General features: G+C 41.1%; 1 protein-coding gene across 2 annotated transcripts in view; it reads left to right on the forward strand.

Moving 5' to 3' along the window:
* Positions 1 to 14471, forward strand: part of SEPT10 (septin 10) — a 51552-nt gene extending 37081 nt beyond the window's left edge. Inside the window, exons 9-11 of one of the 2 annotated variants that reach the window (XM_018055295.1) lie at positions 2038 to 2170; positions 10897 to 11084; positions 12941 to 14471. In XM_018055295.1, coding sequence (XP_017910784.1) covers positions 2038 to 2170; positions 10897 to 11084; positions 12941 to 12956 — 337 coding nt within the window. In that variant the 3' untranslated portion in view covers positions 12957 to 14471. The remainder of the gene's footprint in view (positions 1 to 2037; positions 2171 to 10896; positions 11085 to 12940) is intronic. The other variant, XM_018055294.1, reaches the window with a different exon arrangement.

Raw genomic sequence — 15316 nt, forward strand, 5'->3', positions numbered from 1 at the left:
TGTTGGCCATAGCTTTTCTTCCAAGGAGCAAGCATCTTTTAATTTCATGGGTGCAGTCACCACCTACAGTGGTTCTGGAGCCCCCCAAAATAATAAATTTCTGGAGCCCCCCAAAATAATAAATTTCCATTGTTTCCCCATCTGTTTGCCATGAAGTGATGGGACTGTATACCATGATCTTAGTTTTCTGAATTTTGAGTTTTAAGCCAACTTTTTCACTCTCTTCTTTCACTTTCATCAAGAGGCTCTTTAGTTCTTCTTCGCTTTCTGCCATAAAGGTGATGTCATCTGCACATCTGAGGTTATTGATATTTCTCCCAGAAATCTTGATTTCAGCTTGTGCTTCATCTAGCCCCACAGTTTGCATGATGTACTCTGCATATAACTTAAATAAGCAGGGTGACAATACAGCCTTGACATACTCTTTTCCCAATCTGGAAACAGTTTATTGTTCCATGTCCAATTTTAACTGTTGCTTCTTGACCTGCATACAGATTTCTCAGGAGGCAGATAAGGTGGTCTGGTATCCCCATCTCTTGAAGAATTTTCCACAGTTGATTGTGATTCACACAGTCAAAGGCTTCGGCATTATCAATAAAGCAGAAGTATGTTTTTCTGGAACTCTCTTGCTTTTTTGATGATCCAACAAATGTTGGCAAATTGATCTCTGATTCCTCTGCCTTTTCTAAATCCAGCCTGAACATCTGGAAGTTCACAGTTCACATACTGTTGAAGCCTGGCTTAGAAAATTTTGAGGATTACTTTGCTAGCGTGAGATGAGTGCAGTTGTGCAGTAGTTTGAACATTCTTTGGCTTTGCCTTTCTTTGGAATTGGAATGAAAACTGAACGATTTTCCTTAAATGTATACAGCTCTAGCCATAAAAGATTTATTTCTCTGGTTAGACAAGATTAGTAAAATTCCTAAATTTTATCACATTTTAAATCTATTTAGCTATAAAATAGTTTCATAAGCAGTAAAAATTTCTAATCATGACACACCTGGAAAGCCAGTTTACTGTATTCCCTGTTAAACGTTGGGACGTTCTCTCAGTGAGCTGTGATGGAAGGGCTCAGCGCTTCTGCGTGTGAGGAGGTCTGTGGTTCCTCTGAAATTTCACAGGTAAGAGAGGCACTTACCATGGAGTTCCAGGAAGTCCCTGCTTTGTGGGCTACACTGGCCCTACTTCCCTGCAGTCTCTGATGAAGAAACCACAGTGTCAGAGAACTCTGCTGGACAGCTGGATTACAAAGATGCTGATCTGGTGGAAGAGAGATGCAGTTGGGGTGGGAATGCCCAGGAAGCAGTATAAACAAAGAGCCATGGAAGTGTGTGGAGGGAACAGGGGATTCCACCGAGGGAGACTAGAGGTGGATTCCTGGAGGGATAGGACTTGTGGGGCAGAGTGAGGGCAGGGTAGCAGGCAGTGGCTGGAGCAAAAGATGTGTGCCTGAAACCTGAGGAGGAGAGGTCTGTTTGCAGGATTCTGCAATTTCTAAAGTGCTCTCGTTTTGCAGATAATATAACTAATGCAGAAGGAAAAGATAAGAGAGATCTCTGTTTTTGGTGGAAAAATCTGAGGAGTGGCAGGAAGAACAAAATGAAAGAAAGATGAACTCAAATCCTAGAGCTCAAAGATTATTATTATTACAACAGTGAAGGCAGAAAAGCTCAAAGATCAAGTTGGGCTGAACAATGTGTCTGTAGAGATCAAAACAAGCCTGGACTGAGATGATGTTGGGGTCCCAGGCTGAACTCCCAGATCCTGGTGATCAGACATGGTGACGAATAGAGGGGAGGAGTCCAGAGAGATGGATGGAGGAACCGATGTGGGGTGAAACGAGCACTTCTGGGAGTGCTGGCACAGCAGGGACCCACAGACAGACCCGCGCTCCCTGAAGAAGGTGGGCTCTCCCTGCCTGCAGCCCCCTGGAGGCACACACGCGGTGACAGTCATGAGGCCTAACCTGGAAGTTTGAATGTTTGCAGGTTTCTACATCATCTTGCTAACATGAGAGTAACACAAATAACTTTTCAGTCTTCAGGAGACTTACGAAGCTAAGAGACACGAGTTCTATGGTGAGCGCCAGAGGAAGGAAGAAGAGATGAAGCAGCTATTTGTGCAGCGTGTGAAGGAGAAAGAAGCCATCCTGAAAGAAGCTGAGAGAGAGGCAAGTGTGCTGTTTGCTGTAATTTCTATTTGGGGTGTCCTATTAACCTGGGGATCTATCTCAAGAATTAACAGGTGGTTTTGAAGACGAGCTGTTCTTTAAGAGTAGCTATTCTAACACGTAGTCTTTGGATGCAGAATTTTACCAAAAAAAAAAAAAATCACAGGCTGAAAACAAAAAGTTTTGCCTTTGTGAACAAAGTGTCTTTGATTAGAAGTGTTTTATCGAGTGCTGGTAGAGGACTACATTACCAAGAAGGGTTTCAACTATCTTAACTAGGAGGCAGAGATGCTTTAGCTATGGTTTGATAAGCCCTTTTGAGTTTTGAGAGTCACTCACACTGTTGTTTGCTGGGAGTGGGTGGCTCAGAGCTGTTGAGTGTGAAGTTAGGCTTTCTGGGGTAGGTGGGTGGTCCAGTGGCCTTTGGGTGGCCTTGGCACAGAATTATCTGCAGTGAATTTTGTTTGATTCTCTTTAGTTTTGTCTGCTTGTGGTTCTTCAAGGATAAATTTTACTTTTACTTGAGTTAAGGTATCTTCTGTAGACTTAACTGTGATGGCTGTATCTAAGTAAATGTATTCTAAGTTAAGATGAGGATCAAAAAGGCAGAGCCGCAAAAAAAATTTCTGAGAGAAGACAGAAATGTTAATACAAATGAACTTGCTAATATGAGAGTTCCTGAAGAGTTATTTGTTGTTCTTGTTCAGTCACTCAGTCATGCCAACTCTTTGAGAGCCATGGACTACAGCACAGCAAGCTTCCCTGTCCTTCACCATCTTCCAGAGCTTGCTCAAACTTCTGTTCATTGAATCAGTGATGCCATCCAACAATCTCATACTCTGTTGTGCCCTTTTCCTCCTGTCTTTAATCTTTCCCAGCATCAGGGTCTTTTCCAGTGAGTCACTCTTTACATCAGGTGGCCAAAATATTGGAGCTTCAGCATCAGTCCTTCCAATGAATATTCAGGATTGATTTCCTTTAGTATTGACTGGTTTTATCTCCTTGCAGTCCAAGGGACTCTCAGAGTCTTCTCCAACACAACAGTTCAAAAGCATCAATCCTTCGGCCCTCAGCCTTCTTTATGGTCCAACTCTCATATCGATACATGACTACTGGAAAAACCATAGCTTTGACCATACAGACTTTTGTCGGCAAAGCAATGTCTCTGCTTTTTATGCTATCTAGGTTGGTGATAGCTTTTCTTCCAAGAAACAAGCATCTTTTAATTTCACAGCTGCAATCATCATCTGCAGTGATTTTGGAGCCAAAAGAAAATGAGTTCTGTCACTGTTTCCATTGTTTCCCCATCTATATGCCACGAAGTGATGGGACTATATGCCATGATCTTAGTTTTCTGAAGTTTTAAGAAAACTTTAAAAAGTTTTAAGCCAACTTTTTCACTCTCCTCTTTCATCAAGAGGCTCTTCTTCACTTCCTGCCATAACGGTGGTGTCATCTGCACATCTGAGGTTACTGATATTTCTTCCAGCAATCTTGATTCCAGTCTTGCTTCAGCCAGCCTGGCATTTCACATGATGTACTCTGCATAGAAGTTAAATAAGCAGGGTGACAATATACAGCCCTGACGTACTCCTTTCCCAATCTGAAACCAGTCTATTGTTCCATGTCCTGTTCTAACTGTTGCTTCTTGACCTGCATACAGGTTTCTCAGGAGTCAGGTAAGGTGGTCTGGTATTCTCATCTCTTTAAGAATTTTCCAGTTTGTTGTGATCCACACAGTCAAAGGCTTTAGTGTAGTCAATGAAGGAGATGTTTTTTTCTGAAATTCTCTTGCTTTTTCTATAATCCACCAGATGTTGGCAATTTGATTTCTAGTTCCTCTGCCTTTTCTAAACCCAGCTTGAACATCTGAAAGTTCAAGGTTCACATACTGTTGAAGCCTGACTTGGAGAATTTTGAGCATTACCTTTGCTAGTGTGTGAGATGACTGCAATTGTGCGGTAGTTTGAACATTCTTTGGCATTGCTTTTCTTTGGGATTGGAATGAAAACTGACCTTTTCCAGTCCTATGGTCACTGCTGAGTTTTCCAAATTTGCTGAGATATTGAATGGAGCACTTAATAGCATTATCTTTTAGGATTTGAAATAGCTCAGCTGGAATTCCATCACTTCCACTAGCTTTGTTCGTAGTGATGCTTCCTAAGGCCCACTTGACTTCACATTCCAGGATGTCTGGCTCTAGGCAAGTGATCACTCCATCTCTCGTTATCTGGGTCATTAAGATCTTTTTTGTCTAGTTCTTTTGTGTATTCTTGCCACCTCTTAGTATCTTCTGCTTCTATTAGGTTCATACTGTTTCTGTCCTTTATTGTGTCCATCTTTGCATGAAATGTTCCTTTGGTATCTCTAATTTTCTTGAAGAGATCTCTAGTTTTTCCCATTCTATTGTTTTCTTCTGTTTGCACTGTTCACTTAGGAAGGCTTTCTTATCTCTCCTTGCTGTTCTTTGGAACTGTGCATTCAGATGGGCAAAATGATTGTCTAAGGAGGTCTTACAAATAGCTGAGAAAAGAAGAAAAGCAAAAGGCAAAGGAGAAAAGGAAAGATATACCCATCTGAATGCAGAGTTATTTGTAATCAAATTATCCATGAGAACATGCATGCATGCTAAGTCATTTCAGTCATGTCCAACTCTTTGCGACTCCATGGACTATTCCCCACCAGGCTCCTCTATCCATAGGATTCTCCAGGCAATACTGGAGTCAGCTGCCATGCCCTTCTCCAGGGGATCTTCCCAACCATCTCTTGCCTTTCTTGCACTGGAAGGCAGGTTATTGCTAATGCCGCCTCGGAAGCTTAATTTAACTATACAAACCTATTTTTAAAAATACTCTGATAGTACTTGCTATTTAAATAAACCCAATAGTAAGTAGTTTTGTAAATTTACTAATGTACAAATATATCTTGTCTATAATTTGATCTTTATTTTCAAAAAGTTCAGACAATGGGAAAGTGAATGTATAGGGTACCCATGTCCATCCCCATACCTAGATTTAGAATGGACATATCACCATCTTTAGAGTGTGTGTTTTCCTGGCTGCCTGAAGGCTGGTGTAAACATAAAGGGCACTTCATGCATTCCTGAAGCTCAGGTGCCTTCTCCTCCATAACCATGGTGCCAGTATTACACCTAAGAACAGTAATAGCAATGCCACAATCTAACCTGGTCATCAGTTCATAATCAAATTTCTCCAGTCATCCCAAGATTATCTTTTGTTATTCCTTTCTATTTGGTGATTTTTTGGTTTTGAACCAGAATTCAATCTCAGGTCTAATATTGCATTTAGGTGTTCTGTTTTGTGTCGTCTCTTATTCGAGAACGGTCCCTAGCTTGAGGTTATTTTGAAATACAAACACTGAGGAAGACTGTGATGAGTAGGAAACTGTGCTGGCTTTTCTTCTGATTAGCATACATTTTTCTTGTAAGAGTTTCTCTCTCATATATCATGGTTCTCAGTTTCTCCAATGAGAAGATGTAGAAGTGGCTTACAGTTGAATTTTAATTTTTAAAAGCCCCCATAAGAATATTTGGGCTTCCCTGGTGGCTCAGATAGTAAAGAATCTGCCTACAATACAGGAGACTTGGGTTCAATCCGTGGGTTGGGAAAATCCCCTGGAGGAGGGCACGGCAACCCACTCTAGTATTCTTGCCTGGAGAATCCCCATGGACAGAGTACCCTGGCAGGCTGCAGTCCTTGGGGTCACAGAGTCAGACACAGCTGAGGGACTTTCACTTCACTAACTTCTTCAAAACATCTGTTAGTTATTCATAATTATCCATGAGTTACACATAATAAAGGGCTTCCCTGGTGGGTCAGATGGTAAAGAATCTGCCTGCCAATGCAGGAGACACTGATTCGATCCCTGGGTGGGGAAGATCCCCTGGAGGAGGGCATGGCAACCCACTCCAGTATTCTTACATGGAATCCCCATGGACAGAGGAGCCTGGTGGGCTACAGTTCATGGGGTCGCAAAGATTTGGACATGACTGAGCAACTAAGCACAATTTTGCTCAAATGTGTATTACTTAAAAGCAAATTGAAAATTCAGGGTGACCAAATGGCTGAAAGAAAAAGAAGTATTATTTGTCACTAGGTGCTTTGTACATTTTTTTTTAATGATTCAAACACTGTATTGTATTAATGATGAAGTTATGAGTTTAAAGTTGTCACAAGAGTGACAACTTATAATTATGTAAGCTTACAAATAGTAGATTAGGGGCCTGTTTTATTCATATTACAATAATATTAAGAAGTTCCCTCATGACCAGTTTCATCCTGCAAAGCTGATAGGTTATCATCCATACTTTATAGAGTCAGGTCTGGTGAAGAAGGGCGTCTGGGGTCATCAGCAGTCATGTGAGTGATGATTCACTCAAGAACCATCAGGTGAGCTTCCCTTGTGGCTCAGGGACAAAGAATCAATCTGCCAATGCAGGAAACATGGGTTCCAATCCTGATCCAGGAAGCTTCCACATGCCGAGGAACAACTAAGTCCTTGTGCCACAACTATTGAGCCTCTGCTCTAGAGCCCATGCTGTGCAACAAGAGAAGTCACTGCAGTGAGAAGTCCTCACAGCGCAACTAGAAAGCAGACCCCACTCGCAACTAGAGAAAAGCTCATGCTGCAACGAAGACCCAGCACAGCCAAAAATAAGTAAAATTTTTTAAAAAGAACCATCAATTGAAGTTCAGATGAAGAAGGACCATATAATTTATCCTCAGTGTTCAAGCAGTTTTGCAGAGAGGAGGCTTTTTAGTGATGACATTGAACAACAGACGTAAACCAGGCTATCTACTGGGTAAACTGGGACATTCAAAGCTAGCTCATCAGTAAGACACTGGCAGGTAACCCACAGGATTATCTAAGTCTGAATTAGCTGACCCTGTTATTAAAATACCCTTGCCAATATGGTTATAAACAAATACCTCCTAATTCACCTTATATATACATGAGGATGATTCTCATGTGGAGTACAGATTTAGCTGAAGATGCGGTGAACATTGGATAGGTAGAGACACACAGGACGGATGTCATGTCAAGACACTGTTTAAATGTTACCTTTTCTACATCTCTGTCCACATCATTCTAGATGTATAGCCCTTCTTACATCACAAGAAAAAGTACAGTATATATTTATCCTCCAAGTGAAGTATATAACCATCATTCAAATGCTGCTGCTGCTGCTAAGTCGCTTCAGTTGTGTCCAACTCTGTGCGACCCCATAGATGGCAGCCCACCAGGCTGCCCCATCCCTGGGATTCTCCAGTCAAGAACACTAGAGTGGGTTGCCATTTCTTTCTCCAATGCATGAAAGTGAAAAGTGAAAGTGAAGTCACTCAGTCGTGTCCGACTCTTCACAACCCCATGGACTGCAGCCTACCAGGCTCCTCTGTTCATGGGGTTTTCCAGGCAAGAGTACTGGAGTGGAGTGCCATTGCCTTCTCCCATTCAAATGCTAGTACTTCCCAATTTTATACGTTAAGTAGGCTTCTCTGGTGGCTCAGACAGCAAAGAATTCACCTGCAATACAGGAGACCTGGGTTTGATTCCTGGGTTGGGAAGATCCCCTGGAGAACGGAATGGCAACCCACTCCAGCCATGGACAGAGGAGCCTGGCTGGCTATAGTCCATGGGGTTGCAAAGAGTTGGACACAACTGAGTGACTAACACACACACACACACACACAGAGAATAATCTTTCCTGGTTGGGCAGTTGGCTCAGCCATCATGCCCCTACCACACAGAGCTTCACTGGAAATTGTCTTCTAACTGTAAACACCCAGTTATCTATTGGGGCTTCCCTGGTGGCTCAAACAGTAAAGAATCCACCTGCAATGTTCAAGACTCAGGTTCGATCCCTGGGTCAGGAAGATCCCCTGGAACAAGGAAATGACAACCCACTTCAGTATTCTTGCCTAGAGAATCCCATGGACAGAAAAGCCTGGCGGGCTACAGTCCACAGATTGCAAAGAATTGAACATGACTTAGCACCTAACACACATGTCTATTTCTTAATTGTTCACTTAATATTTATGCCTCTCCTGTTTCCACAATTACTGTAGATACTTTGAAGTAAACAAGTACAGCTGCACTAAAACCCAGACCTGGAGAGTCCAGAGTGAGTATATGCAGTATATATACTAGGTGTGGCTGAGCCATGGTACTGGGTGCTTCTCAGAGACACTTCTGGGACCCCAGCAAAGTACAGAACTCAGGAAAAAGACACTGGCTAGTCTGGCAAAAAAGGAATGTTGTTTCTGGTGTTCACTTTTAAAAATAGATACTTTAAAAAGGTCACTGCACAGCAGAATGTATGATGTCCTCAGAAGCTCCTTTATACAAGAGACAGCAGTGTACCATGTAGCCACAGACGCTTCAGAACATCAGCGAGTAGTTTCAACAGCACAGAAGGTCTCCTGCTTTTAACTTTTCAAGTATTTGAAAATGTGTCTGAATTAAAGGCCTTGTAGTGAAAAGTGGAACTACAAGTGAGTGTTTCATGTATGTGGAGTAGACTATTGCTGCCAAAAGCTGTGAATTCCATGTAATGTAAATAATAGATTTTCTAGGCCATTTTTGTCTTTACAGTTTTCCTGTAATTTCTAGTCAACCTCATGAATGACATGTGAAGTACTCTACAGCTTTTCAGAATATTTAAGGATATAAAGTATGTACCCTCCATTTACGGAATCAGAGATTGGAGTCTACTCACATAATATATAATAAACCTGCCCTGTAGCCTCCCTTTCCAAGCATTACCCTCCCTTCTGCTCCTCTTCCCAATTCATGGGGGTGCACACATGCTCAGAGAGCTGCCACTCTACCAACTCTTTATAACTTTTTAAATTAATTTATTTTAATTGAAGGATAATTACTTTACAATATTGTGGTGGTTTTTGCCATACATTGATATGAATCAGCCATGGGTGCACATGTGTCCCCCAATCCTGAACCCCCTCCTTCCCTACCCTATCCCTCTGGCTTGTCCCAGAGCCCCAGCTTTGAATGCCCTGCTTCATGCACTGAATTTGCACTGGTCATCTATTTACATATTTTACATGTTTCAATGCTATTCTCTCAAATCATCCCACTGTTGCTTTCTCCCACACAGTCCAAAAGTCTGTTCTTTACATCTTTGACTCTTTTGCTGCCTTGCATATAGGATCATCGTTACCATCTTTCTAAATTCCATATATGTTAATATACAGTATCTGTGTTCTCTTTCTAACTTACTTCACTCTGTATAATAGGCTCCAGTTTCATCCACCTCATTAGAACTGACTCAAATGCATTCTTTTTTATAGCTGAGTAATATTCCATTGTGTTTATGTACCACAACTTCATTATCCATTCATCTGCCGATGGACACCTAGGTTGCTTCCATGTCCTAGCTGTATGTAATATATATATATAAAGGCACATGCAGATGCTAAGGCACTGATCTCTCTGGAAGTGACAGTCTCAGGAATACAAGAGTCTTTGGGCCTCACCTCACCTGTTCAACACTATTCTGTCTCTGCCTAAACTCTTCTGTGAGGTTTGCTGGCTCAGTAGACAGCTGCTCTGTATCCAGAGCATTGAATTTTATTAGGAAGCAGCGTAGCTCTCTGCTGTCTCTGCCCTCAGCCTCTAGTTTCTAGCAAAGTATTTCCTCAATGATCATATGCCATCTTTTCTATAAACCAAGTCCTACTTTTTGTATACACATTAGGTTGCTGCCCAGAGCTGAAAACAGAAAATGAAACCAGACCCAGAATCCCCCCCACCTAAAAAAGTGACTTTTTGATGCAGATTCTAGATGCTGTTATTGTGTTCTTGGCACACGGCTGATTCATAAGGAACCTGCTAAAGTCCCTAGATTTTTTTTTTTTTCAGATAAACAATTAAACCAGGGAAATCTGAAATCTCTCAACTTTGGCAAAACTCATTTTAATGACTGCAACGAGTATATTTAGCATAAATGAATTTTAAAGTGTTATTTCTCTTAGAGACAAAGTTTTTTTTCCTCAATTATGGTGTAGATCCTACTACGGTGAGGGCAGCTAACCCTTAAACCACTGGGGAGTGAGCTGCATAAGCCCATTTATAGGTGGGTGTTTTCACTTACTAAGTCCACAAGACTGCGCTGTCCACACTCAGCTGAATCACAGATACAGAGCTGACTGTGACACATATCTTCAACAGTGTTTGATTTAGTTCACATTTCAAGAAGGTGAATGACTGTGGAAAAACACAACAGATTTTTAAGGCTCTTGATTTAAATTGACACTGCTTTCCACACAGGTTCACCAGTGTAACCAACAGCTATTTCACTAGTACCTGGTAAATTTATTTGGAAAAGATGGACTTTTTCCCCTGTTTCTGATAACTCGATTCTATAATTTATGTCCCTCACTTTTATTAAGAACAGTTTTAGAAACTTTATTTGAAGAGGCTTTTTGGTGAAAATGTGTAGAGCAACTAAAGAGAAACTCTAAGAAGAGGTCAAATGTTTAAAAAACTGAGGTTTGTTTGTGAGGCTGTTTTTGTTTTGCTCATGTGTTTTTGCATGTGAGCTCATTTCAGTTACTGTTAAAGCAGTTCCACATGTGACCATCTGCCTGGTTGCTGTACAGGCAGCCTGAGCAGGGCTGCAGCGCCAAGAGGTGTGGGTGTGTGCTGCCACACAGCATCCTCAGCAGGAATCTCACTTGGCTTCACAGCTCCAGGCCAAGTTTGAGCACCTTAAAAGAGTCCACCAAGAGGAGAAGCTGAGGCTGGAAGAGAAGAGAAGACTTCTGGAAGAAGAAATCATGGCTTTCTCCAAGAAGAAAGCTACCTCTGAGATATACCAGAACCAGACCTTTATGACCCCAGGCAGTAACCTGAGGAAGGACAAGGACCGCAAGAAGTAAGCCCTTCCCCTGGTCTGACCCCTCCAGCCTCAGTGCCCCCTCTTCACGGCTCTTTGCCCTGTCTCCTTATTCCCCTCTGTCTCCTGCACTGAAACAAAAAGCTCCTTGAGAGCAGGGCCCTGGTCCTTCCCGGTATGCGGATTCCCCAGCAGCTAGAAGGGCACCTGCCACGTGTCTAGTGCTCTGTGCACATCTGAGTGAATGTTTGCATGAATGTGTGAGTGAACACAACACAAATTTGCCACAACGTGTGAGGCTCTGTGACCTGAGGGCACTGTCCACTCCAGGACATGTCCAGTAACTACTGACCTCTTGTCAGTTCTGTCGACTTTCATGCCTGATAGAAGCTATATACTTTGCTGGGGAAATTAGAGACATAAGATAATACTTGATAAAAAATTAATTCTTAGGTTTACTTCTTTTAAACAAATTCCGCTAATGATTTTGTGAGAATTTTTATTTTAATAAGGGAACCAAGCTATCGATTGGAACTCCTGTGCTTTGATGTCAGAGCTTGTGAAACGATTGGTGGACGTAAAGATGCAGAGGAAGGTAGAGAGGGACCCCGTGCGCCAGGGCGGCCTTGATAACAGGTGGAGGATGGCGCCAAGGCTTGTAGGTCTGGGGTATGTGTTAAAATCAGTGTAACCAAAGTCTTAGAAAATAAGGCGGTTTTCCCTCCTTTGTATTTTTTTAATGTATTTCTTCCCCATGAATGTCCTCCTCACTTTGCCTGTTTGCACGCTCTGCTGAGCATCCAGCCTACCTTGTGGCAGCTCAGATTTTCCTGGGCCTCACAAGGCAGTCCTTGGGTTTCTTTTATCACCATATTGTATTTCAAACCGGTATTTTATCAGAATTGTTTATAAGTCACCTTCAAAAAGTTAGGAAAATATAACATTGCCTGTGATAGCTTTCCACTTTTGAACTATGGAGAGTTAAATCCACAGGGTTTGGAGTGGATTTAATTGGCCTGTGGACGTTAGGTTTGTGGGAAGAAGGAATTCTCATGTATAATCTTTTAACATAAGCTCTTCCAGGCAGTGGATCTGTTTTGCTGGCTGATGTATCCACCCTCAGTTCCTAGAACAGTGCCTGATACCAAAAAGGCATGCCATTATTTGTAGAAAAAATGAATACACTGAATTTAAAAAAATAAACCACCCCATTATCTGTGGGGGGCTGGTTCCAGGAAGACACCAAAATCCACTGCTGCTCAAGTCCCTCATATCAAATGCATAGTTTTTGCACAGAACCTATGCAAATTCTCCTGTACATGTTAAATCATTTCCAGGTTTTTTCTAACACCTAATTCAATGCGAACAGAATATAAGTGCTAGGGAGATACTTGCTAGCAAGTGGCACATTCAAGTTTGGTTTTTTGGAACTTTCTGGAATTTTTTTCCCAAATACTTTCGATCCTCAGTCAGGTGTGGAAGCTTCAGATCCAGAGGGCCAACTGTTTACATATAATTTATGACTTCTTTTCAGTGTGTCTTGAATTATAAAGCTAAGGGGCCTTTCACCTTCTCATCATCTCGACTTAGTCCAGTTTTACTAGACTTGGACTCCCCCACTTCATTCCATACTTGAAAAACCTTTATAGTCACCTTGTGAAAATAAGGTATGGGCTGCTGTTCGCAAAATCAGGGCCAAGCCCACAGTTTAAGAGCTCAGAAAAAATTTACCCTCAAGAAATGTTGGTGTTTGTTTTTTCTTTTCCAGAGTCCCACAGCTAGATATCCTATCATATACTAGATGTGTATCTGTAAAGACTTTGTAAAAGAAGTGATTTTTATTTCCTATATAGTTTTCTGTTGTACCAAACAAAAGGTTTTTTTTCTCTTTCCAGCTCCAATTTTATGTAAAACAAAGGTTCCAGATCACAGAAGGTCATCACAAGCAAAAGCTATTAAAATGTTAGAAGTATGCTTTGATTTTCTTGCTGTTTTTATTTGATGTATCATTTATGCTGTACAACTTATTCTTTATCTGGCAAATGGCCACAGTTACTGCCATTTATGGGAAAATACTTTTAAGTATGAGGTCAATATATAAGCCAGACTGGATGGTATTACTTATTCACTGTTAGTAGTTTAAGATAAGTTTGTGACGAATTGAGATAATTTCCCCTGATGCCCACTGTCTGTCACTATACTGTGACAAGAGTGTCTGTTGGTGGCTTTGAAAATACAGGACTCATATATATTAGGCTCTGATTGCATATATATTCCAAGATGAATCTTTTGTGTACATACCAAAGGTATGTAAAGGTAATCTTTGGGGAATATGTTTTAAAATGTATTATGTACCTGAAACTCCAGCAGCTCAAAACTTTTAAAGTTTTGATACAATTATCCAGTTGGAAACATGATCCTAAGCTTCTGTATCAGATTACATAATATGTGCATCAGCATTGTGGTCTATATGTTGTGATATGTTTAAGAGCAGAAACACTCAGGTAAATAAGCCCTTTTCTAGTGATAAGTAACTTTAGAACTGGGTGTCCTCACACTGTGTGCATCAGTCTCTATTACATAATTGTTTAAAACTGTCTTCCAGGGTAAATAAAGTTAAATCATCTTACTAAAAATATTTAAGAAAATAGCTATGAACATCTAATATTAAAGATAAAAATGTAGGTAATTCATATTGTAAAGGATATTTGAATTCAGTGCCTTAGCATTTGAAGAACAATTTAATGGCTTCTAACTTTTTCTTAACGTTCATTAAGTTTTCACTTTTTGTACCTGAATATTCTAAATGAAACTGATATTTACTCTTGACAAATAAAATGTATCTACATATTTACTAAACTGTATTTAAATCACTTTAACTTTTCTTTTTGCATATTGATCTTAAACACTTTATAAGAACTATGTTTGAGTTACTTTAAAACAGAGGTGGATGATCAGTACTTCTCAGACAACAGAGTATTTTACATGGCAGATGTCAGATTCTGAGCAGTGTATTTTTCACGAATTTCTGTTTAAGTTGCAAAAGAAACCTTTCCTTTTGTAGCACAGCTTATCCGGACCAACACTTTAAATTCCATTTTTAATCTAAAGTTCACAAATGTCTCTTAGCCCTTTAGAACTTTAGTAACATAAGTTATAAGTATCACAGAAAAAGCTCTGCACTTTCTTCTCAGGATCAGTAATGCCCAGCCTCTGGAAGGTGGGAGCAGGAGAGCCGGTGAGTCCTCGCAGGCAGGTAGCCTGGCCTCCCGAGCCCGGCCAGTGCTGCAGCGCTGAGCCTTAGCCCAGGAGCGACGCGGCAAGCTCAGTGACCTGACGCGAGTGGGTGTTGTTTGTAGCCTATGATATCAAACTGTGTATAAACAGCTATCCTGAACCATAATAAAGTTACTTTTAAGTGCCACAGTGGTTGTTGGCATGTTACAAAAAGTTATTCAAGTTCCTAGTTGAAAAGATCATGGACATCTACCTCAGACCCTGAGCTGAACAGAAGGGCTGGCGCCTGTGCTGCTGGTGACTCTGCTGTGAAGGAGGCTCACCACGTGTGCATGCCCACAGTGCGAGTCCTGTATCTGCTTCATGTATCTGTGACTCCGTGTAAGATTCTACTTTAGAAGAGCTGCATGGCAGAGAAAAAATACTGTTTAAACAACTACAGTACAGGCAGACCTCAGAGACAGTGCAGGCTCAGATCCAGACCACCCATCCAATATAGTCAGTATTGAAATAAAGTAAGTCACATGAACTGTTTTTGGAGTGCATACAAAAGCTATGTTTTCACTGTGCAGTGTTTTTGTGAAGTGTGCAATAGCTTATATCTAAGAAAACCATTACACATACCTTAGTTAATACTCAGTTGCTAAAAAATGCTAACCATCCTGAGCCCTCAGCAAGCTGTGGTAGTAACATTAAGATCTCTGATCACAGATCACCATAACAAATGTAATAATGAAAAAGTTTGAAACACTATGAGAATTACCAAAATGTGACAGACACACAAAGTGAGCAAATGCTGTGGGAAAAATGGCACCGACACACCTGCTTGACTAAGGGCTGCCACATGCCTTCAGTGTGTAAAGAACACACACCTGCACAATACAGTGAGGTCTGCCTGGATGAAGCTCAGCTTCTCAAAAAGCATATTAGTTCTCCAAGGTTACAGAGTGAGGTATTATCCACTGATGCTTGAAGCAATAAATTTCAGGGAATAAAATAAAGCTAGACCTGTTTTAGTATTTTTATTATAAAGC

This window comes from Capra hircus, chromosome 11 (genome assembly GCF_001704415.2).
Source record: "Capra hircus breed San Clemente chromosome 11, ASM170441v1, whole genome shotgun sequence".
Taxonomy (NCBI): Eukaryota; Metazoa; Chordata; class Mammalia; order Artiodactyla; family Bovidae; genus Capra; species Capra hircus.